The sequence below is a fragment of the Acinonyx jubatus genome, chromosome B4 (genome assembly GCF_027475565.1).
Source record: "Acinonyx jubatus isolate Ajub_Pintada_27869175 chromosome B4, VMU_Ajub_asm_v1.0, whole genome shotgun sequence".
NCBI classification, from domain to species: Eukaryota; Metazoa; Chordata; class Mammalia; order Carnivora; family Felidae; genus Acinonyx; species Acinonyx jubatus.
In genome coordinates this window covers 47,154,166-47,175,992 of record NC_069387.1, presented here as the reverse complement: position 1 = coordinate 47,175,992, position 21,827 = coordinate 47,154,166, and the positions used below count along the sequence as shown (strand labels likewise).

The 21,827-nt window shown below is 39.9% G+C and overlaps 2 protein-coding genes across 5 annotated transcripts in view; one reads left to right on the top strand and one right to left on the bottom strand.

Moving 5' to 3' along the window:
- Positions 1 to 15,911, top strand: part of PLBD1 (phospholipase B domain containing 1) — a 54,268-nt gene extending 38,357 nt beyond the window's left edge. For both annotated transcript variants that reach the window (XM_053225853.1, XM_027035613.2), the window contains 5 exons: positions 8,542 to 8,742; positions 8,849 to 8,989; positions 13,480 to 13,665; positions 14,282 to 14,388; positions 15,613 to 15,911. In XM_053225853.1, the coding sequence (XP_053081828.1) occupies positions 8,542 to 8,742; positions 8,849 to 8,989; positions 13,480 to 13,665; positions 14,282 to 14,388; positions 15,613 to 15,795 (818 nt within the window). In that variant the 3' untranslated portion in view covers positions 15,796 to 15,911. The remainder of the gene's footprint in view (positions 1 to 8,541; positions 8,743 to 8,848; positions 8,990 to 13,479; positions 13,666 to 14,281; positions 14,389 to 15,612) is intronic.
- Positions 15,912 to 16,611: 700 nt separating this feature from the next.
- Positions 16,612 to 21,827, bottom strand: part of ATF7IP (activating transcription factor 7 interacting protein) — a 122,500-nt gene continuing 117,284 nt past the window's right edge. For all 3 annotated transcript variants that reach the window (XM_027035611.2, XM_027035610.2, XM_027035612.2), the window contains exon 15: positions 16,612 to 21,282. In XM_027035611.2, coding sequence (XP_026891412.1) covers positions 20,863 to 21,282 — 420 coding nt within the window. In that variant the 3' untranslated portion in view covers positions 16,612 to 20,862. The remainder of the gene's footprint in view (positions 21,283 to 21,827) is intronic.

The following is a 21,827-nucleotide window of genomic DNA, read 5'->3' as shown; positions in this document are numbered from 1 at the left end:
TTTTCATTGATTTCTTTCCTATTGTTTGCTCATTTTTCCTTCTCACTGATTTCCATTCTTATCTTTATCATTTTCTCTTTTCTGCTTTGCACTTAAATTGTTTTTTCTAACTTCTTAAGGTAGAATCTCAGATAATTGATTTTTATCTTTGTTCCTTTCTACTATATGAATTAAATTTATAAAGACTATAAATTTCCTTCTAAACACTGCTTTCAGTGCATCTGACAAATTTTAGTATGTTTTGTTTTCATTTTCATTCAGTTTAATATTTTATAATTTCTCACATAATTTCTTTAATCAATGACTTACTTGGAAGTATATTGTTTAATTTCCCCAAATTTGGAGACTTTCCACATATCTTTGTGGAAAAAGATAACAAACCTCCAGGTTTTTGTTCTTGTTTTCTTATACTTGGAAGTATATTGTTTAATTTCCCCAAATTTGGAGACTTTCCACATATCTTTGTGGAAAAAGATAAAAACCTCCAGGTTTTTGTTCTTGTTTTCTTATTTACTTCTGTTATGAGTAAGCTGTCTTTCCTTCAAGCTGCCCCAGGACCTGAAGCATAATTTCTTCATTAATTCAATAAATATTCAATAAATATTCATTTATTCCACATTCACCCTGTGGCCCCAGAGGCAACACATGGCATTGCACGTTGTAATCATTGACTAAATATTTATGGAAGCTGAGAAGGAAGAAAGAAGGAAAGAAAGGAAGGGAAAAAGGAGAATGGGAAGAAAAAAGAAAAGGTGAGAGACAATAGACAATGGATGATGTATTCCCATGTGGACATAGCAGGAACTGCAAGGGGAGAGAGGGGTAAGCCAAGTAAAAGGTGGAGGTGGGGGCTGCCTAAAACATCATCTTCTCTCTAGTACTGCTCTCCTTTTTACATCTTTGATTTGAAAGCAGGAGTCCAAGATATTTAGGAATTGTTATCAAGGCATTTCATATGCATTCCCGATGTTTAGCGCAGAGCTGGACCTTGAAGCCACTCTTTTGTGGCCACCCTGATTATAAATGACATGTATAGGACCTAACTAGTTGTTTTTGTTTTTTTTTTAAGTTTATTTATTTTGAGAGACAGAGAGCACGAGGGAGAGGCAGAGAGAGAGAGAGAGAGAAAGAATCCCAAGCAGGCTCTCCACTGGCAGCACAGATGCAGGGCTTGATCTCACGAACCATGAGATCACGACCTGAGCCAAAATCAAGAGTCAGATGCTTAACTGACTGAGCCACCCAGGTGCCCCAGACCCTAACTAGTTTTATGGGATTTAGGCAGCACCCAAGTTTTAACTAAACTACTATTAACTTGTTTGTGCTCAACTTGTTATTGAAATAAAAAGAAAAAACAATATTTGTTTATTTCCTACTTATGAGCCTGCCAATGTGACTGACACTGTGCTGAACATTTCGTCTGTGTGATGTCATTTAACTGTCATGAAAACCTAACAAAGGAGGGTATTGTATCTGCATTTCCAAAGAAAAAAGAAAAAAAAAAAAAACGTGTTCAGAAAAGTTAAATAACATACTCAAAATCACTAGACCTGGCTGGAGACTGAGTTCAAACACAATATTATCTGAGTTTTAAATATCTATTGTTGGTTGTTATTTCAGCAATGGTTCAGTGTGCTTTTTAAAAGAGTTTTATAAAGAATGCTTATTTTGAGAGCGAGAGAGTGCAAGCAGGAGAGGGGCAGAGAGAATCCCAAGCAGGCTCCAGGTTGTCAGCAAGGAGCCCGACACGAGGCTCCATCTCACAACTGTGAAGTCGGAACCTGAGCCTAAATCAAGAGTCAGAGGCTTAGCCGACTGAACCACCCGGGTGCCCCGTTCAGTGTTCTTTTAAGTTAAATGGTTAAAACTGAAAAAGAGCCAGGAGCTCAAAGGCCCTCCAGGCTTACCATGTGGGTAGAGCTCTTCACTGAACAAAAGCTGGAATCTATTCAGAGTCTTTTAATCAAGGATTCCTAAGAGGCTGAGGCTTCCAGCTTAATTATCCAGACGTGAGGCTCTCTGGAATACACTGTGTCTCACCAAGCCTGCAGGCATTCCTACTTTGCATAATAGCCAGACATCCCATCACCACCCTCGCACCCCCCCCCCCCCCACCTTAGACTTAAAATCCCCAGGGGAGCTGGCTAAAATTGCAAATTCCAAAGTGCCATCCATCCACTTCTTATTCAGGTGGTCTGGGCTGAAGCATTTGTAACAAACACACCGGGTGGTTCTAACATCCCGGATCCAAGCCCATCCACTGAGACTCCGGTGGCTCTACTGGTCTGCCGCACAGACTTTGCTCAGCCTTTTCTCGTACTAAGCTCAAGTGCTTGAAAGTAGGTGCACAGGAATAAGAAAGGATGGTCTCAAAGTTCCAAGAAAATGTAGTTACCTCCCTCATAGTCCATAAGGTTATTTACTTTCCTAAGGTACAAAATTGCCAACTTAGTGTGCTATAATTACTTTTGCCAGTTTCATGTTACCTCTTTTATCTCAGATACTTTAGTCATAAAGCTGAAACATATACAAACAATCTGCGAATTAATATATGCCAAGATTTATGTCTTCTGCCTTTTAAGAAGTAGAATCGGGGCGCCTGGGTGGCTCAGTCAGTTAAGTGTCCGACTTCGGCTCAGGTCATGATCTCGCGGTTCATGAGTTCGAGCCCCACGTCAGGCTCTGTGCTGATGCGTCAGAGCCTGCAACCTGCTTTGGATTCTGTGTCTCCCTCTCTCTCTGCCCCTCCCCTGCTCATGCTCTGTCTCTCTCAGTCTCTAAAAAATAAATAAATAAATAAATAAATAAATGTTAAAAAAAAAAAAAAGAAGTAGAATCAAGGGAGGAAAAGAAATACAAGTAGAATGAGGGCACGTATTCCGAAGCATGGTGGATAGATTTTACAACACTTCATTTCTGTTTTCTTAAGTGCCTTTCTTTTGTTCTCTGGCACCAACCCAGGACGCTGATGTCTTCACCCAGGCCATACCTGTCCCTCTCCATCTTGCTCAGGAAACTTCCTCCCTTCTATCCTTCTAAAAACTCTATGTTACTTTCCATGGTTTTCATAAGGTGATTGTCCCCTACTCCACCTTGCTTAAGCCTGCAACTCCCCATGACTCACTTTCTTTTTCATTGTTTCTACTACAGTTGCTCCATCGTGTGTGTTAAACGGTGTTGTTGCCCTTTGCATGAGTACATGCCTGTTCCATCACATTTGTCAGGCTTAAGGTACAGTGGGAAAGGCATGTGTTGAAAGTCAATCTTAGATTTATTCCTGAAAATGCTGTTTATTAGCTTTAAATAGATGCATATTTTGTTTTATTTTTAATGTTTTGAGAGAGTGAGAATGTGAGCAGTGGAGGGGCAGAGAGAGAGGGGGAGACACGGAATCCGAAGCAGGCTCCAGGCTCCAAGCTGAGCCTGACACGGGGCTCAAACCCGCGATCTGAGATCATGACCGGAGCTGAAGTCATGTGCTTAACTAACTGAGCCACCCAGGCGCCCCATAATAGCTGTGTATTTTTAAAAAGAGCTCATCGAAGACCTCTTTTTGTGAAGGTCAAATGATGGTATCCATCCTTCTAAAGCAAGGTATCTGGTATATAGTAGGTACACAGTCAATGTGAGTCACTACTGTCTTCTCTTTCTTCCTTAGATTTAACAGTTATTTATTGAGCACCTACTATGTGTCAAATCCTCTTCTTGGTGCTGGAGTGAATAAGACAGAAAAAGTCCCTGCCCTAATGGAGCTTACAGGCTATGGGATAGATGGAAAAGAAAACAGTGAACAAATTAATATAAAGTAAATAAGATAATTCATTGTTGAAGAAAAACATTTCATTTTGATGTAGATGATAACAGAATGTTGATTAAATATAAAGCTGACTTCTTTAAAAAAATTTTTTTTAAGTTTTTTAACGTTTCTTTATTTTTGAGAGACAGAGACAGAGCAAGACAGAGCGTGAGCAGGGGAGGGGCAGAGAGAGAGGGAGACAGAATCCAAAGCAGGCTGTAGGCTCTGACCAAGCGGTCAGCCCAGAGCCAGACGTGGGACTCGAACTCACGAGCCAGTGAGATCATGACGTGAGCCGGAATCAGACACTTAACCGTCCGAGCCACCCAGGGCCCCCAAAGCCAACTTTTTTATAGCCACTCTAAATAATCTTTAAGAGACCTGCCAATTCCTGTATGTGGACCACTGCAGGATGCTCAGACCCCACAGTACCGCCTTCATGTGCTTGAATATACGATAGTGTGATTCCTCCATTGATCACATTCCTCCTGCAGGATTAGGCAGAAATGTGCTCAAATAAATACTTCGTTGACTGAACGATAATCGCTGGAAGAAGCGGAGATTGCTTCTCACTAAATGCCATTCTGGAAGGGGGGAAAGGCTGAGGCCTTTGTTGAGTAGGCAAAATAAATGGCTGAGGGCTTTTGTGTCCTGGGATATGAGAGAGCCCCACCGGCTTCCCTTCCTGAGAGCGGGGAAGGAGGGGTCTCCTGCTTCAGGCAGCAACCCTGGAGCAGGGGTTCTGGTGGAGCCTCTGAGGGCAGGCGAGGGGAGCAGGGAGGGCAGTCTGGGTGTGAGCCTTTTGGGAAAGCTCCTGAGGGGATTCTGATACAGTGTGAGCTGGGAATTATTGCGTGGTGCATGGGATATAGTCCATGTGTGATGGACAGTAATTTACTGACTGATTATCTATCACACTGGTTTAGAGAAGGCAGAGAGCCCAGTTGGGGCTGAGCACCGTCCCTCTTCAGCAGTGGGAAGAAGCTGAGCAGAGAGGCTGACCATGATACAAAGTTGTTATTTTGTTTTTTTCTTAAAAGAAAAAAAAAAAAAAAAGGAGGGAAAAGAGAGTTCCCACAGGGTCACAGCCACCTGTGTTAAATCAAAGGGCAGTAAGACATTTCAAAACAAAATATACTGTGTAATCAGATAGTTATTGTATCAGTTTGCTTTTTCTGTGGGAAAAAAATAACCTCTAAAACTTTGTGGCTGGAAACAATTTGTGATTAGTATTGCTCTTGAGTCCACAGGTCATCTAAGTGGCTCTTTCTAGACAACTCAGCTGGTCACATTCCTGCATCTGTGGTTGTCTGGGGGGGGTGGGGGGTGGGCAGCTCTGCTGACCTTGGAAGAACTCCCTTGCACATTTGGGGGTTGGCCGGCTAGAACTTGGCCTTGGCTGAGAGGGTCGGTCCTCCTCCACGCGGTCTCTCATATACAGGAGTAACAGGGTTACAGGAGAGTAAGCAGAAATGTGCAAGGTCTCTTGAGGCCTAGACTCAGAATTGGCACATTCCGTTAGCCAAAGTAAGTGCCAAATCCAGCCCAGATCTAGGATCTGGGGACCCAGACATCTTTTGATGGGAAATTCTACAAAGTCACATTGCAGAGAATATGGGGGGAGGGGGTGAAGAAATGCAGCACGATCCAGACTACTGATGCTGAGTTGGAGGTTATTTATGTTCTTGGTCAACACCGATTCTACTCTTCTGGAAAAAATGAGTGTGTTTGGTCTGGAGCTTTGGAGCAGTTAATTAATGCAATATGAGAATGGGCACACTTTAAATGCACCTGATGGGACAATAAGGGTACATTTTTCTGGGTGGTGCTAACCAATGGGTCTAAATGGCATCAGAGGAGAGTGGTCACTGTTTATTTTTGTGATTCAAGCGATTTTTAAGTCCTGAGATTTATTAACTGTCAGGGTCCCCTTTGATTTCTTAATTAAATTCAGCAGTCAGCTTCCTATGAAATGTTATTTGCTGGCTGACTTTCAAACTTGAGTTTCTCCTGATTTAAAATAGTCTGCCTTTCAAAGCTGCTAATGGCAGATAAAAGCAAGAATATGATTTTACATCGTCAAAGAACATTTGTTTCTCTTGTCATGTTTTAGGGCTTTGTTCCCACTCAGCTTTTCCTTTTTATTTCATCTTAAACTCCAAACTATAGAATTAACCTTCTTAACTAGAGTTGTGCTGCAAGCCAGTTCATTCTCTTTGTTCCAGAACTCTGGGCAGCCTACATTTTTCCATCTTTAATAAAGTGTTGCTCTTGAATGAACCACTGCTCCTTACATGTTAGTACTAGTCCGTCACTCATACATATTAAAGAATGCCTGCCCTCTTGTGTTCATGGAGGTTGCTACAAGGAGTGAATTCATAAGTTTATTAGGCCAGAAGTACAACCTTCCACCCTATGGAGGTTCGGTAGCAGAGGGCTTACCCGAGAATGCCAGGTGTGGTTGTATAGTTTGCACACTGCAAAATGACCCCAGCTTAAGAGGTGAATGAATGGTCATTGAAATCCATCCCACACTTTGCTTGTGAAGCCATGCATCCAATGTCTAGGCCGTATCTACCAAGAGGAGTTTTGCCCATTAAAGTCCATTCAAGTGTGGCATCCACTCATTAAGCACCTGGAGTGTGCAACCTTCTGTTATGCAAACTTCTGTATAGGCTAATGACAGCCTTGTGGAGGTTCATCATGAGCTGGTTGGACACTGCTCTCATCATGTAACTTTTCTACTCGGAAATTTCCAGAAATTAAAAGTACTGTTAGCGCTGAATGATCACTTAGTCCCAGGTTATCAGAGGAAGGGAGTAAGGAACGGAGAAGCTAAATGAGAAGTGCCAAATTTGCTAGTTGTGAAGCAGGGAACTAAAATGTAGGCTTTCGGACTCCCGCTGCAGCTCTGAAGGCTTATCTTTAGCCTCAAGTGATCCCATTATTTGCACCTTACCTAACCCTACCAGGCCTAAAGCGGAGGCACGATAGCTTGTTCGTTGAGTGAATAAACGAATGACTGTCCAACTATATTTTCTTCTTTTTTAATTCCAGTGTAGTGAATATACAGTATTATATCATATTATATTAGCTTCAGGTGTACAATGTAGTGATTCAACAATTCCATACATTACTCAGTGCTCAGTAAGGTAAGTATACTCTTATCCCCATCACCTATCTCACCCATCGCCCCTCCACCTCTCCTCTGGTAACCATCTGTTTGTTCTGTATAGTTAAGAGAATGTTTCTTGGTTTGTCTCTTCCCACCACCCCACTCTGTTCATTTGTTTTGTTTCTTAAATTCCACATGTGAGTGAAAGCATGTGGTATTTGTCTTTCTTTCATTGACTTATTTCACTTCACATAATACACTCTAGCTCCATCTTTGTCGTTGCAAATGGCCAGATCTCATTCTCGTTTGTGGCTGATAGTCCCTTGTATGCATATATACCACTTCTTTATCCGTTCATCTATTGATGCACATTTGGGCTGCAATAAACACAGGGGTGCGTACGTCCCTTCGAATTAATGTTTTTGTATTCTTTGGGTGAATGTCCTATAGTGAGATTACCGGATCATAGGGTAGTTCTATTTTTAACTTTTTGAAGAACCTCCGTACTGTCTTCTAGAGTGGCTGCACCAGTTTGCATTCCAACAGTGCGTGAGAGTTTCTTTTTCTCCACATCCTCACTAACACTTGTGGTTTCTTGTGTTTTTGATTTTAGCCATTCTGACTGGTGTGAGGTGATATCTCATTATAGTTTTGATTTGCATTTCCCTGATGATGAGTGATGTTGAGCATCTTTTCATGCGTCTGTTGGCCATTTGTATGTCTTCTTTGGCCAACTATATTTTCCAATGGTTTTTTGTTTGTTTGTTTGTTTGTTTGTTTGTTTGTTTTTGCCTCTGCCTCCCAAAATTTCCACTCTCCTATGGGAGTTTGGGAAACACCAGAGGAGATACTTACCTTGGTTCCTTCTAACTCTCTCACCGGGGACCTTCTCTGATGTTTCTTCACCACTGACAATTCGTCCATCACAACTGGTTGCTGGTGACAGTATATTCTCTCCCATTGTTATAGCTGGGTCTGATATTCTTTGATTTCTACCACACTTATCAAAGCATAAAGCGAAAAACAGACCTTTCAAAAAGACATGTGGCTTCACTGATTTTCCCGTATTGCTGCGACCTTTTATAAAAAGCAGTGACTGACCCAAGTGTCAAGATCCTATTTTAAAACCATGTTTACCAACGTAAGTGTAGATGTTTTTCCTATTTATAAAACTCATGTAGACTCACGAGGTAAAATTTGGAAAATACAGAAATGCAGAAAGAGAAGAAAGAAGGCATCCATAATCTTATTATCCAACAATGAGCCCCATTAATATCGCTCCCTAGTTAAAAGTTCTGCAAAATCCTAGTTAGTGGGGAATCTATTTCTATTTATCATTTTTGAAAATTGGAATAGTCCTGATTTAATATATTTTTATCGTTCAAATTATAAAATAAAAAATTATCAGTAGAGAATCTAAGGCCAGAGGTTCACTGGCATCTTTATAAGCAACTGTTAAATAACTGTCACAGAGCTGAACCCAACCTAGGGGAGGCCTGCTGCAGATAAGGATCATTATAACTAATACTCTTTGCAAAATGCATCGTGTACGCAAAGCGCTGTGCTAATAACGTCGGGTTGAATATACCAGGCATACGTACGCTGATTTGTGTATTTCTCTCTCTTGTAGGATTTTTGGAGTCTCTGGATGACTTTTACATTCTTAGCAGTGGCTTGATATTGCTACAGACCACAAATAGTGTGTATAATAAAACCCTACTGAAGCTTGTGGTACCCCAGTCTCTCCTGGCGTGGCAAAGGGTCCGTGTGGCCAATATGATGGCAAATGGTGGCAGGCAGTGGGCAGAGATCTTTTCAAAGTACAACTCTGGTGAGTGGCCCGAGAGAGTAGCTTTTAGACATGTACCTATGTTTAGATTTTGAGTTAACCGGTAGAGTCATACTCACATTCTGCTTCATGTCTCCCAATATTTCAGGCACCTATAACAATCAATACATGGTCCTGGACCTGAAGAAGATAAAGCCGAAGTACAGCCTTGACAGCGACACTCTGTATATTGTGGAGCAAATTCCTACATATGTAGAATATTCTGACCAAACTAATGTTCTACGGAAAGGTACTTTCTTCATGCTAGAAGTCTGGAAGTCTGATGAGTGTGTGAGTGTGTATGTGTATATGGTGGGGAATGTGTGGCGTGTGAATGTGTCATGGCAGGTGGTCTATAGTGGGAAAGAAAGGATGGGAATGCTGTTGCTAGTTACGCTGGGAAAGAATTACCGGGTTCAGCTCAACATGTAAAATCTGCACCTCTAACTCTTTATGTGGCATTGTATAGTTTGTGACAGAGCCAGACATTTGTTTATTTATTTAATGTCTATCTATGTATTTTGAGAGAGAGAGAGAGAGAGAGAGAGAGAGAAAGCGCGTGAGCATGAGTGGGGGAGGAATAGAGAGGGAGAGGGAGAGAGAGAGCATCCCAAGCAGGCTGCACGCTGTCAGTGCAGAGCCCGACGTGGGACTCGATCTCATGACTGTGAGACCATGACCTGAGCCGAATCGACAGTCAGAAGCTCAGCTGACTGAGCCACCCAGGAGCCCTCAAAGCCAGACATTTGTAATCTTATGACTTCTCATAGCTCTAATATTACCTTCTCTCCTCGGTTCCTGAGTAAAGCTTTTAGTCAAATTCAGCAAATATTTATAGAGGTGCTACCTCGGCTCAGGGACTGGAAAAGCACGGATGCAGGTACAAAATCCCTGACCTTTAGAAACTCAGTCTAGTGAGGAAGCAAGGCACATAAAGCAGCCACTAGAACCCAGAAAGGGAAGAGCAGTCATAAAGTCTGGGTGTCCCAAGCCCAGTGGGAGCTGCTGTCAGTGGGAGGGATCAGAAAAGGCGGGTCTGGAAGGCAAGACCAGAACTCATATATTTGAAGCGCAAGGTTTGGAGTGACACTGCCTTGATTTGAATCTCTGCTCCTCCAAATCTCAAACAAATGATCCCCTCTCTCCAAGCCCCACTTTCTTCATCTGTAAAGCATGACAGTAGTGGTACAGGCCCACAATCACTTATTTGTAATTTTGAAATCTCAAAATTTTTGTTGCTGTTGCTTTTGTTTTGTTTTGTTTTGTTTTGTTTTCCCCTAGTAAACTTAGTAGCAAAATATGACCTGACCTGAACTCATTTGGGTAGCAAAACCTACCAGTTTGGTAGTTTGGTAGACTTGACCTGCCCGTTTAGTCTTTATTTCCTCTCGTCTAGGGAGACTACACATTAGGCTACAGAAATTTCAGGGCCTTTATGACACATTCCCCATGGAGGCTGCAGTGTCATATACAGCAACTCCATTGCTGTTCTAAAGTCTGCAAGACCCTGAATTCTGAAACATCTGGCCCCCAAGAGTTTTTGGATGTGGGAGTGTGCACCCTTGTAACGTGACAAAGTTGTCATGAGAATTAAGGGAGATGATTCTTGAGCACACTGCTGACACAAAGCACGTACTTTTATTTTGCATTGAACCTGCTGTTTGGCACACATAACATATTTGCACATTTGTTGAACAAATGGGAGCGCAGATGATGTCTGAGTGACGATCAGAGGTTAAAAAGAGCTCACCAATTTGATAAGGGGACGCCCGGACAAATGGAGGCACGAAAAGTGTGGTGTGTTTGAGAAACTGTTAGCTTGAGATAGCTAGAGGGAAGGCTATGACTCGGTGGGTAGTGGAAGGTGAAATATACCAGCCTTGTATATCCTGCTAAGCAGTGTAGACTTTATCCTTTAGAAAATGGGAGTTGAAAAGGGAGAACAGACTTGAAGTCAGAGAGAAGGCAGGAGTCTAGTTAGGAAACTATTGCAATAGATCACCTGATAGAGGAGTCGGAATGGAACCAAGGTAAGTTATGGACCCTGGAAATCAGGGCCTGGTCCTCAGGCTCCCAGGTCCCCAGAGATTTTATAATGATATCCAGGGAGAGCCGTCTCAGCAGAAATGGCTCACACAAGCTACATGCTCATAATCTGCATAAAACAGAGTTAATGGAGGTGGAAACGTCAATTGCCAAGCAGATCAGATACCACCAAGGAGCAGACCTACCTCCTTTTTTGAAGGAAAATTGACCTGAGAAGTCAAATCATGAGGCAGTCACTTGGTTAGGATGGCAATTCAAAACTGAGAAGTCTGCTGTCTGAGCCTGAAGCTTGGTTCATCCAGCTGGTAAGAGCCTTTTAAAACTAGCATGCCTCAAGAGGGAGACGCGTGTTGAAGGGGACAGATTATTCAAGGCCTTTTCTTGGACTGCTGCTGATTATAGAAGGGCAGATTCAGGTTCTTTGCAATGTGGTTCCTAGATCCCATGAAGAAACCTACCCTGGGACTAAAATAAAAGCCGATGGTGATCTGTTTGTAGTTATTTTGCCAGTGGTGGGAAAAACAGTTAAATTCATTGTCTCCTATATACTAGGCAGTCCCTTCTGGGCCTTTTACTTACGTTCCGTTGTTTGGTCTTCATTAACATACTTCCAGATTAAGTGGCATTGTTACCATTTTACTGTAAGGAAAGAAAGGCTCAGAAAGAAATATGTGATTTGCCCAAATAATTAAGTGATATCATATAGCCATTATGATAAAAGACAAAAAGTCCCATGAGCCTCCTAGAATTTTCTTTTCCTTTCTTTTTTTTAAAGTTTATTTATTTTTGAGAGGGAGAGAGAGAGAGCAAGCACAAGTGAGGGAGGGGAAGAGAGAGAGAATCCAAGCAGGCTCCGCAGGATCTCATGAACCATGAGATCATGACCTGAACCAAAATCAAGAGTCACTTAACTGATGGAGCCACCCAGGCCCTGCTTCCAAAACTTGGAAGCAGCTGTGGTATATCGATAGAAGCCCTTGATCAGAAGGGAGGCATCTGTCATCTCTGAAGCTCTATTTCTTCCTTTATTAGGAAGGATGGTAATGCTTATACATCATTAGGTTGTTGGGAAATATACAAGATACTCTATTTTAAATGTTTTTGTAAATCGTGAAGCTTTATGAAAATGTGAAGGATAAAGCAGCTATTTTTATTATTCATTTGATCTGTGTTCACATAAAGAGAAATATAATTATAGGGGTGCCTGGGTGGCTCATTCGGTTGAGCATCCGACTTTGGCTCAGGTTATGATCTCACAGTGGGTTCAAGCCCCGCATCGGGCTCTGTGCTGACAGCTCAGAGCCTGGAGTCTGCTTAGGATTCTGTGTCTCCCAATCTTTCTACCCTTCCCCCACTCATGCTCTCTGTCTCTCAAAAATAAACATTAAAAAGTTAAAAAAAAAAGGGAGAGAAATATAAGTTAATATTCATCTAATGCTTACCAAGTATTAGACACTATTGTAAGTATTTCATCTGTTTGAACTTATTTAATGCTCATAATAATCCTTATAAGGTAAGTACTGTCATTGTTCACATTTTATAGATGAAGAAACTGAAGCACAGAGAATTTAAATATTTTGTCTAAGGTCACATACCTAATGATGGCAGAACCAAGCTTCAGATCCAGGCAGTCTAATTCCTAAATCTATATGTAGCCTAGATATACTATATTATACACATGATTTTAGCCTGTCACTTCAGTGTTGTCTTTATCTCAGTTCTTCCTGATGCTGGTCTGTGTCCCAGAATCAGCACCATTGGATGTCTTGTCATTTTTTTAATCAGTGACCTCACCCCAAAGTAGGGGGTTCTATAAAACAGTTAAAAAAAAAAAAAAAGGAGAAAGGCAAACCAATGCCAAGACAATATGAGGGTGGGAGGTTAGCCCCTGAGTGATGGAGGAGTCCCTGTGTTGACTGACTGTCCTATGGACAGTAGCCCAGGCCATTGTAATATGGGATGTTCCTGAAATATTGATTGTTACCAGAGCTGTGTCACACGTTTGATGCTTCGTGACTAATGGGCTCTGTGGCCTTGGCACATTATGAAGTTCTGAATGAAGCTAAGCCTTAATGAATGCTTACAAAGAAGTTAAAACCCACTGGAACCTTAAAGATCATCTCTAGTCTCTTCAAACCATGGATTCTTCCTTTCCCTCTCCCTGTTAAAAAAGAAAATAAAGTGACGTTAACTGCCTAAGACCTAGAGAGTCAGCCCTGAGCCTAGAATTCAGGTTTCCTCAACTCTAGGTACTGTGTTCTTCCACTATCCCATGATTAGCCTGTTCCCTGGTGGGGCCACATTGTGAAACCATCTTTTGGCATTTCAGTAACTAACCTAAACCAACTTAAACCAATTCCCCCAGACCACTCTGTGTTATGCTTCATTTTGCTCTATAGATAATAAAGTTATTTTCTGGTTAACAGATTGCTTTAAGAATTTTGAGTGAGAAACAAAGAATTCTGATGCTCTTCTTTGCCTAATGGAACAATCTAGAAGTATACTGATTCTGTAAATTTAAAAGGATCCAGTGTGAAGGCCAGTGTTCACATTCAAAGTTTAATTTTCTTTATAATATCATTTTGTAATCACACACCTGTGCCAATTTTCAAAAGAAACTATCGCTAATAACATCTATTTTGTCCCATCTCTCTTTTCTGTCTGTCTCCCTGCTTCCTTTCCATTCCAAATCAGGATATTGGCCCTCCTACAACATTCCTTTCCATGAAAAGATCTACAACTGGAGTGGCTATCCAATGTTAGTTCAGAAGCTGGGTTTGGAGTACTCCTATGATATGGCTTCACGAGCCAAAATCTTCCGGCGTGACCAAGGGAAAGTGACTGATATGGCATCCATGAAATATATCATGCGATACAACAGTACGTAGCACATTTCTCAAGAATCATTCTTCAAAACTCCTTTTCTTCCAAAGGGATAAAGAATCCATGTAAGTTTCCCCATGTAAAGAATCCATCTCTGTACTAGAAGGAATTATAAGAAGTTAAGTATTCAGTATTCAATCAATAATATACATATTTTATTCTGAACAAATAGAATTTTGTCCTATTTTATAAAATGACAGGGAAAAAGATTCTACATGTTTTTTTAACTGGGAAAAAATATGTAAAACACAGAATAACTCATACAGTGTACTTTCTTTTTACCACTCCCCCCCCCAACCCTAACCCAGGTTTTCTTCCAAGGACAAAAGCAGCTAATAAAACAAAAATTATTCATGAATACTTTATTTGTAATGAACAGCATCAAATTTGTATTTATTTTGTAGCAAAACATTGATGCACATTTCTCCTTTATTACCTCTCTTCTGTCAACTCTTCACCATGCAAGTTTCTTGAGAGCAGACTAGGTCAAAGAGGCCACTGGAGTATACTCTCTGATCATCTATATACTTCAGCAGGTCCAAAAAGCTTACCAGGGGGTAGATGTATCTCCGAATAGCCAGTACTCACCCTTTTCCCCATCACTGTTTTCTAGATTATAAAAAGGATCCTTACAGTAAGGGCGATCCCTGCAATACCGTCTGCTGCCGTGAGGACCTGAACTCACTTAACCCAAGTCCTGGAGGTTGCTATGACACGAAGGTAACATGCTTATTGGCTTTTGAATTTAATTTTCACCAGCACATAAACCTATTCAAAGGCAAAGCTGCAGGGACTTCTGCGGCATAAAGCACAATACTGTCTCTGACCATAAAGTCAATTCAGGAGTCAGCTTTTTAAGAGATTCTGATAGTAGGTCCCATTGCCTAACTTCAAGGCCCTCCTCTGCCAAATAATAGTAAATTCCACCACCTTGTAATGCTTGTTTCCTTATCTGGAAGATGGGCATAATAATAGTACTTGCCTCACAGGCTTCAGAGTAGTCTCGTTCCTACTCAAGCTACTTTTTAGCTACAGGAAAGCTCTAGTCTTAATGATGTGTAAAGTAAATATGTTGTGTAAAGTTGAAAAAAAAACTAGTGGGTATAGAGAGCCTGGCACACATGAAACCCCAGTGAATGTTTATTTCTTTTTAATGGTATTTGCAAACATTCAGTAAAGTGTGCAAGAAGTGTTCTAACCATTCCCGAATACACAAAGAGAATCACGTCTGCTGCCTTGCCTGAGAGAACCCAAGCCAAGCCTCCATCTGCCAAATTTACTTTCTTCTGGAGAGAGGAGTCTGCTGATTTTTCATCAGTAGAGTTTCTGCTAAAGGATATACTTAATTTATTAGCATTTTTCTTGAGCCATTTTGAATATGTGGAAAATCAGAAGTTAGGAGACATGTTCTTCCTTTTTCTCTAAGGTTAAGATCTGGTGCTATCCAATGTTTAGGTGCTTTTGAGAACCACAGACCTCCTATTTTAATAGAGTTCCTTCTACTTTAAAACTCGTTACTGCCCTAATAACAACTTTTATTGAAGCCTACATTCTGCTTCACATAAACTGCTCCTTAACTCCTTCTGACAACCCCTCCAAGAAGTTGGGTTATTACCCTTTTGCAAATGAGAAAACTGAGCCAAATAGTGGTTATTTTAAAATAAGTTTTGGAGCTAGAATTCTGAATATGAGCACTTTGACTCCAGACCTCACACTTTTGGCTACGTTAACCTAATGCACTTCTGCTCAATTCACATTGGAATGCCAAATGGTTATGGAAGAGCATATTGTGGGAGCTTGCAAGATTTTGTTTTAAAGGGGGGGCTAATATTGTGACTTTGGAAAAAAAAAGACAAAAACAAAAAAAAAGGGAAAAAACGGGGATTTAGTGAATTTTTTTCCAAATGGTTTTTTCTAAAATGTCCCTCTCCTTTCCCTTTCCAGGTGGCCGATATCTACCTAGCATCAGCGTACACAGCCCATGCCATCAGTGGTCCCACAGTACAAGATGGCCTCCCTGTTTTTCACTGGAACCGTTTCAACAAAACTCTCCACCAGGGCATGCCAGAGACCTACAACTTTGATTTTATTATCATGAAACCAATTTTGAAACAGGACATAAAATGACGGAGGGATTTGAGGGAATAGAAGGGAATAGAAGGTCGCAAATAAGATTCCAAAGGCACTATTTTAGCTATGTTTTTTCCATTCAGAATTAATCTTAATAAAATATATTAAATTCAGTCTGTCACTTTTATTTTCTACTATTGATTTTGTAGGTTTTGGCAACAAACATTCACTATAGGGTGACAGAGTGTAGAGGAAATATTCTAGAAGATAAGTAACTGGCTTCAGCATACAAGTTTATATACAGGACGGTATGGCAGAAACTGCTCAGCCAGATCCATATTCTCCTTTTATGCCTGGCCACACAGAACACATCACCCAGGTTCCCCTAGATAGTTGTGCCATGTGACAGGGTTCTTGCCAAAGGAGTCCAAAATTAGTGTCACTTCTGGGCTCGGCCCCTAAAAACCTGTACTCTTCCATGCTCTTTCTCCTTCCCCTGGCTGGATATACTTAAGGGCAAGCCCTAGGGGATGGTGGAACTGCATTTTCAAAGGAACCTCTAATGGAAATGCAGTTAGTGATCTTTCTGATCATTAATAAGCACCAGCTGATTCTTCATGGTGCAGACTAGGCACACAATATGACCTTAATGTTTTCTCCCACTAGTTAAAAGCAGCATATCTAATCTGGGAGCAAAACTGTATAGAGCAGTTTTTCTTTCAAAGCTAGAGAACTGTATGTGGTTTGAGTGCTGAAATATTGCCAAGTAGGTTAAATAAACAATATTACACAGTATAATGGGTGATTCTTAATAAGGTGAGAACTTCCAAAAGCAACACAAGGGCTGAGAATAATTACAATGAATCAGAATACTCAGAATGTTAAAAACCCAGTAGTTTATTTCAAAGTATAAATGTCAGGCTTGCTGGACAAAATCCCACTACAGTTAACACTTATACAGACACCACTCTACTGTACATTTAAAAAAGAAAAAAAAAAACACAAAAACCTTCAAAACCTAATAAAAATAGGGCAACTTGCTATAGCCCAGTTTATATTAGACATTAGGAAGGTCTTAAACATTGTCTTACTATTTACACTTTCACCTGCAATAAGGAAAAATCAGGATGCAAGTTTCCTACAAAAGATTTTCTTTTATATTTAATTTTGAAATGGCTGAGAAAATAATAAAGCCAGGATCCCCAAAAGGTGTTTGATTGCCCAGTTACCTTATGTACAAAAAGTAAAAAAAAAAAAACCAAAAACCAAACCAAACAAAAACAACCCCCCCCCTCAGCATTTAAACATAAATGATGGGTACTTAGCTGACTCTACAAATTAAAAAAATAATAATAATAAAGAAACTTACGTAACATGATAAAACTATTTGAAGATGAGAAGACAAAACGTGTGTTTTATCATCCTTTCCTCCCCATTGGCTGGCTCAAGGGGAATATGTTTTAGGAATTAGATCTACGTCTGTCACACTAACAAAACACCTGTTCTTTTTGTTTGTCCAAAAATTTTAAAAAGTGGAGAGGGGCATCACCCACCCAGTAAATAGTAAGGAAGGAAAAATCATACATTGCTTTTAGAGAGACTTATTTCCAACAATCCAAATTTGGGGCATGGTATTTTCTGGAAATTAGAATAAAATAGGCCAATGACTGGTCAATGATGGAATTAAAATAACAAATAACTCATATGATACTGAAATAGCCCAAGAAGGAAAGTTGGGGAGAACACTTGGAAGGTCTTTTCAGTACTCTACTGTGCTAAAATCACAGTGTATCAAATATCAAAGTAAGAGAAGATACCACAGGCATTATTTTGTTAATTTTGTACAGTACTGGAAAATTCGTGGAACAAGATAAGTGCATATCATGCAATATTAACATTCACCTGGCTGCATAAATGATAATTTGGGAAATGTAAGCAAAAGAGCAAACAACAAAAACTAAGTTAACACTTTCCCAATACAGTAAGAGAACTGTATAGTGCAGCCCACCTAAGGAATTTGCAGACAGATGTACCAAAGATTCTAAGCTCCTTGCTTTAGGTCACGTTTTTCATTTAAACCTTTTATTTATTATCCAGCAATCGGGGTAGGGTGAGTGGGGAACACTCTCTGTGAGGCAAATGACATCCCAATAAATACTCACTTTTCAAGGAAGAAAGCTGTATGTCCTCACTTCTCTCATAAACGTCTACTGTGTTAAACAGTATTCTGCATATTTTAAAGTGAGTCCAAAGAAACAGGGATATAGTTACCTCATAAAGTTAACAGCTAACAACAGATGTTGTCTTGGTAATTTATAAATTTACTGGCAAGAACATAATTTTTAAATGAGGCTTACACTTAAAACAGGGTGAAAGTTACTCTGACAAAGTGCAAAACAGAGAGTAACAAACATCACTTACTTTTTAAAAACCATATGAACACCCTACATTTCAGGTCAATATATCAGAAGTTTTCAGAATTTCCAATAAGGCAGCACTTAGACAAGTATTGTCCAGCTAAAAATGCAGCAAACTTGCATTCCCAAAATGGGATAATCAAACTTATCTGTAATACTTTGTGAAAAGGTACCATGAAATAAAAAAGGTACCATGGAGTGTGAATTGCTACAATATGGTCTGTAATCAGTAGCTATTTCTAGTTGAGTCCTCCATTCTTTCTCCCAAAAGAAATGAACCAAACAGAAAGTCAGCTCATCAACATTAAAACCTGCCCAAAATAAAAGCCAACAGTTCTAAGCCTAGCATTTTTCAGTAAATTCAATATAGATGTTGCCTATAAATCCCATGGCAGGCTAATCTGAGGAAAGCATCTCATAATAAACGCTTTCCTCAAATAATTACAGTCTCTCTTTGTAGCTTCCTTCCTTCCACCTTCTGGAATAAAAAGTTTGATTTTGCTGTAGTAAATATATTTTTAGGGTTACTGTTTGGTCATTTATTATTTCTTCCTTTGACAGAAAACACACAATATAGGCTAAAATACTTTCATTCTACTGGGCTTTTTTGCCTGATTACATAATGCTATGAAAGCTTTAAAAAAAAAAAAAAAGATTAGTGAATATAAATAAAAACATTCACCAAGGGAAGCTTTTCTAGGCTAGGGCAAATTGTCATCACATGACCATAAACTGGCCAATAAAGAACAATTTTGAACACGGGCCTTCCATTCTGCAGACAGGAATGATCTTGATCACATAATCAACAATGCAACCATTGCAGGTAAAAACATATACACATGCAGATATAGATAGGTGTTCATACACATCTAGAAGATCATCAAATTCTCCCTTTCAGAATTTTCATTGGCATGACACTGGCAACTTCTTTACCACCATCAGTCCTAGAATGAGTAACATCTACATGCTTGGTAAATCTGATTGATAAAAACTTTAATTCTCATTGTGGTCTCATTTTCTGAAAGTGAAAGGAAGGTTTGGAACATTTACAATTTTGGCAATCTGTAGACTTTCTTCAGCATCAAACTTCACACCTAATGTGACAGTACACTGACCAGTGAAAGTCTCTAATGAGAGTTTTACAACTAGAATGCTTCTCATTACAAGCCATCAAAGTTGCAAACAAAGCAGCATTCACAGAAGGAATAGCTCCCTCCTATAATTCCAGGGAAAACTAAAGATGAATTTATTTTGAGAAGGTAGGAATTTAAATAAGGTAAGGGAAGATGACTTGAAAAACTATTTGACAAACTCCATGAATTCCTTTCACACTATTCCCAATCATTCTCTCTCATCCCCAAACTTACCCCATTTCTCCTGCCCTAAACTATCTACCCTCAAACACCTACCTGAAACCAGGAGAGCTGGCACTCATACTGAAAGTCCAGGACCTAAAATGAATTTGATTAACTTTGAACAGGAACAGAGAGACACAGAAAGTTATACCTAACTGTTAAATAAAATAACCCCAAATCCTATCTAAAGCTGACAGAGGGTAAATCAGACAAAACTTGGCACCATCAAAATAAAGTTAAAAGGTTAAAACAGAAAGAATGATATGACAATAAGGAAATAAAGCTTTCCCTTTGATATTTTAGTTCACTGTACTTTGTGAATTTTATTCTTTACTACATTTGAAAGAATACTATGCTTCGAGTGATAAAGAGAACTAACACTGCTTTTATAATCTCTAACACAGTATGCAACATAAATCCTAAAATATGTTTGAAGAACAATTTTCTTACATAATATGGTCTTTCTTGGTCCATTTTACACAGTTAATTTAAATAGTGACCAAAGATAAAAGCACTTACATTCTTAGAAGAAAAGAGCAAGTCAAATTTGGGGAGTTAAATGTAGTGATGCCACTGATAAGAATATACCTAAAAGGATTGGTTTAAAAGTGACTTGAGGGGAGGTGTGCTATATTTAGTGGAGATGAAGGAGAAATGAAGGGTGAAAGCCTGAAAGAGAAGATCAACAATGGACAAATGGTCATGTTTATTTTTGTAGTTAATCTCTAAGGCACAAAATAAATGTAAGAGTCAGATTAGGAAAGAGAGGGGCCACTGCAGATCTTTTTTACCTAATGAACAACCAACAAAAGAAAAAAGACAAACAAATCCTTTCCTGTGTTCAAATGAACCTATTTTAAACTATTTCACCATTTTTCTTTTTCTTTCTTTCTTTGGGTTTTGTTTAGATTCAGTTTAAATCATTTAACCATGAACCTACAGATCCCTTAGAAGTAGAATCATGCCAGTTACATACCATACTTCTGATCCCTCGATCTACTTACTTAATACCTGAAGAGAGGTAAAATTGAGAATGGAAATAGGAGGTTCCACCGCAGTAAACATATAAATAGGGAAAAACACACATAAACACCCACACATATTCCCCAGCCTTAAAACTAAAGCAAGGTGCACATTTACATTTCAAAACCTTGAAGCTTCAATTGTCCAGGAGAAGATTCTTGCTTTATGGGCTGTTTATTTTACTTCTGATTATAAACAAATGTAGTGTATATACACAGCTGTCCAAGAAATCTTGCACAATGTGGATTTTACAATGGATATCATGCACAAGATTAAAACAAGACCAAAAAGTGGAAGTCAGAAAGAGGAAGAGATAGAGGCTCCAAGGTTTAACTGCTCTGGGAAGAAGAGATCACATCTGTTGACTGAGGATCACAGAAAGGTCCAAAACGTCCATAAATATCCTTGGCTCGTACTGCAAAGTAGTATTTGCTGCCAGATACAAACTGGGTGAGAGTGCATGCCATGGGCAAGGGAAGTGCCTTTACTTCTCCAATCTTTTTCCATTGTGAGGGCACAGTGGCACTGGGTTCCTCATGGTAAGCATAGAGATGATAGCTGTCCACAGTGGCACAGCTTCGATCTACCTCCAGGACACTCCATGACAGTACAATGCCGTTTTGACTCTGAACTCGTGCTAACTTCAAGTGTGGCTTCTGAGGCAGAGATGTGCTGGCAGCTTCTGGGGGCAGACGCTGTGGCTGTGGGGCTTCTGGTAAGGGTGCTGGGTGCACAGGGCGGGGGGGCTCCTAACAAAAAGAGTCATGTAGACTTAATAATGATTACAGAAAGGACTATTTCTGAATGCTACAACTAAAACATCTTAGAGGTCATTTAGAGAAATATCATTTTATATCAAGAATACCAATGGGGCGCCTGGGTGGCGCAGTTGGTTAAGCGTCCGACTTCAGCCAGGTCACGATCTCGCGGTCCGTGAGTTTGAGCCCCGCGTCAGGCTCTGGGCTGATGGCTCAGAGCCTGGAGCCTGTTTCCGATTCTGTGTCTCCCTCTCTCTCTGCCCCTCCCCCGTTCATGCTCTGTCTCTCTCTGTCCCAAAAATAAATAAATGTTGAAAAAAAAATTTTTTTAAAGAATACCAAGAAATACCATATACTATGGCACATATGGCTAGTCCTATTTGGTGATTTGTAACCAATCATGCCATAAACAATGGTGCTGAGGTTACTCCTGTATACTTTCTACATCTAAAAAAATTGCGCTTTCCTCAGGAAATAAAAGCCTTTGCTAATGGAACATCATTTGGATAGAAGCTAAAATAATCATCTATCTTGAA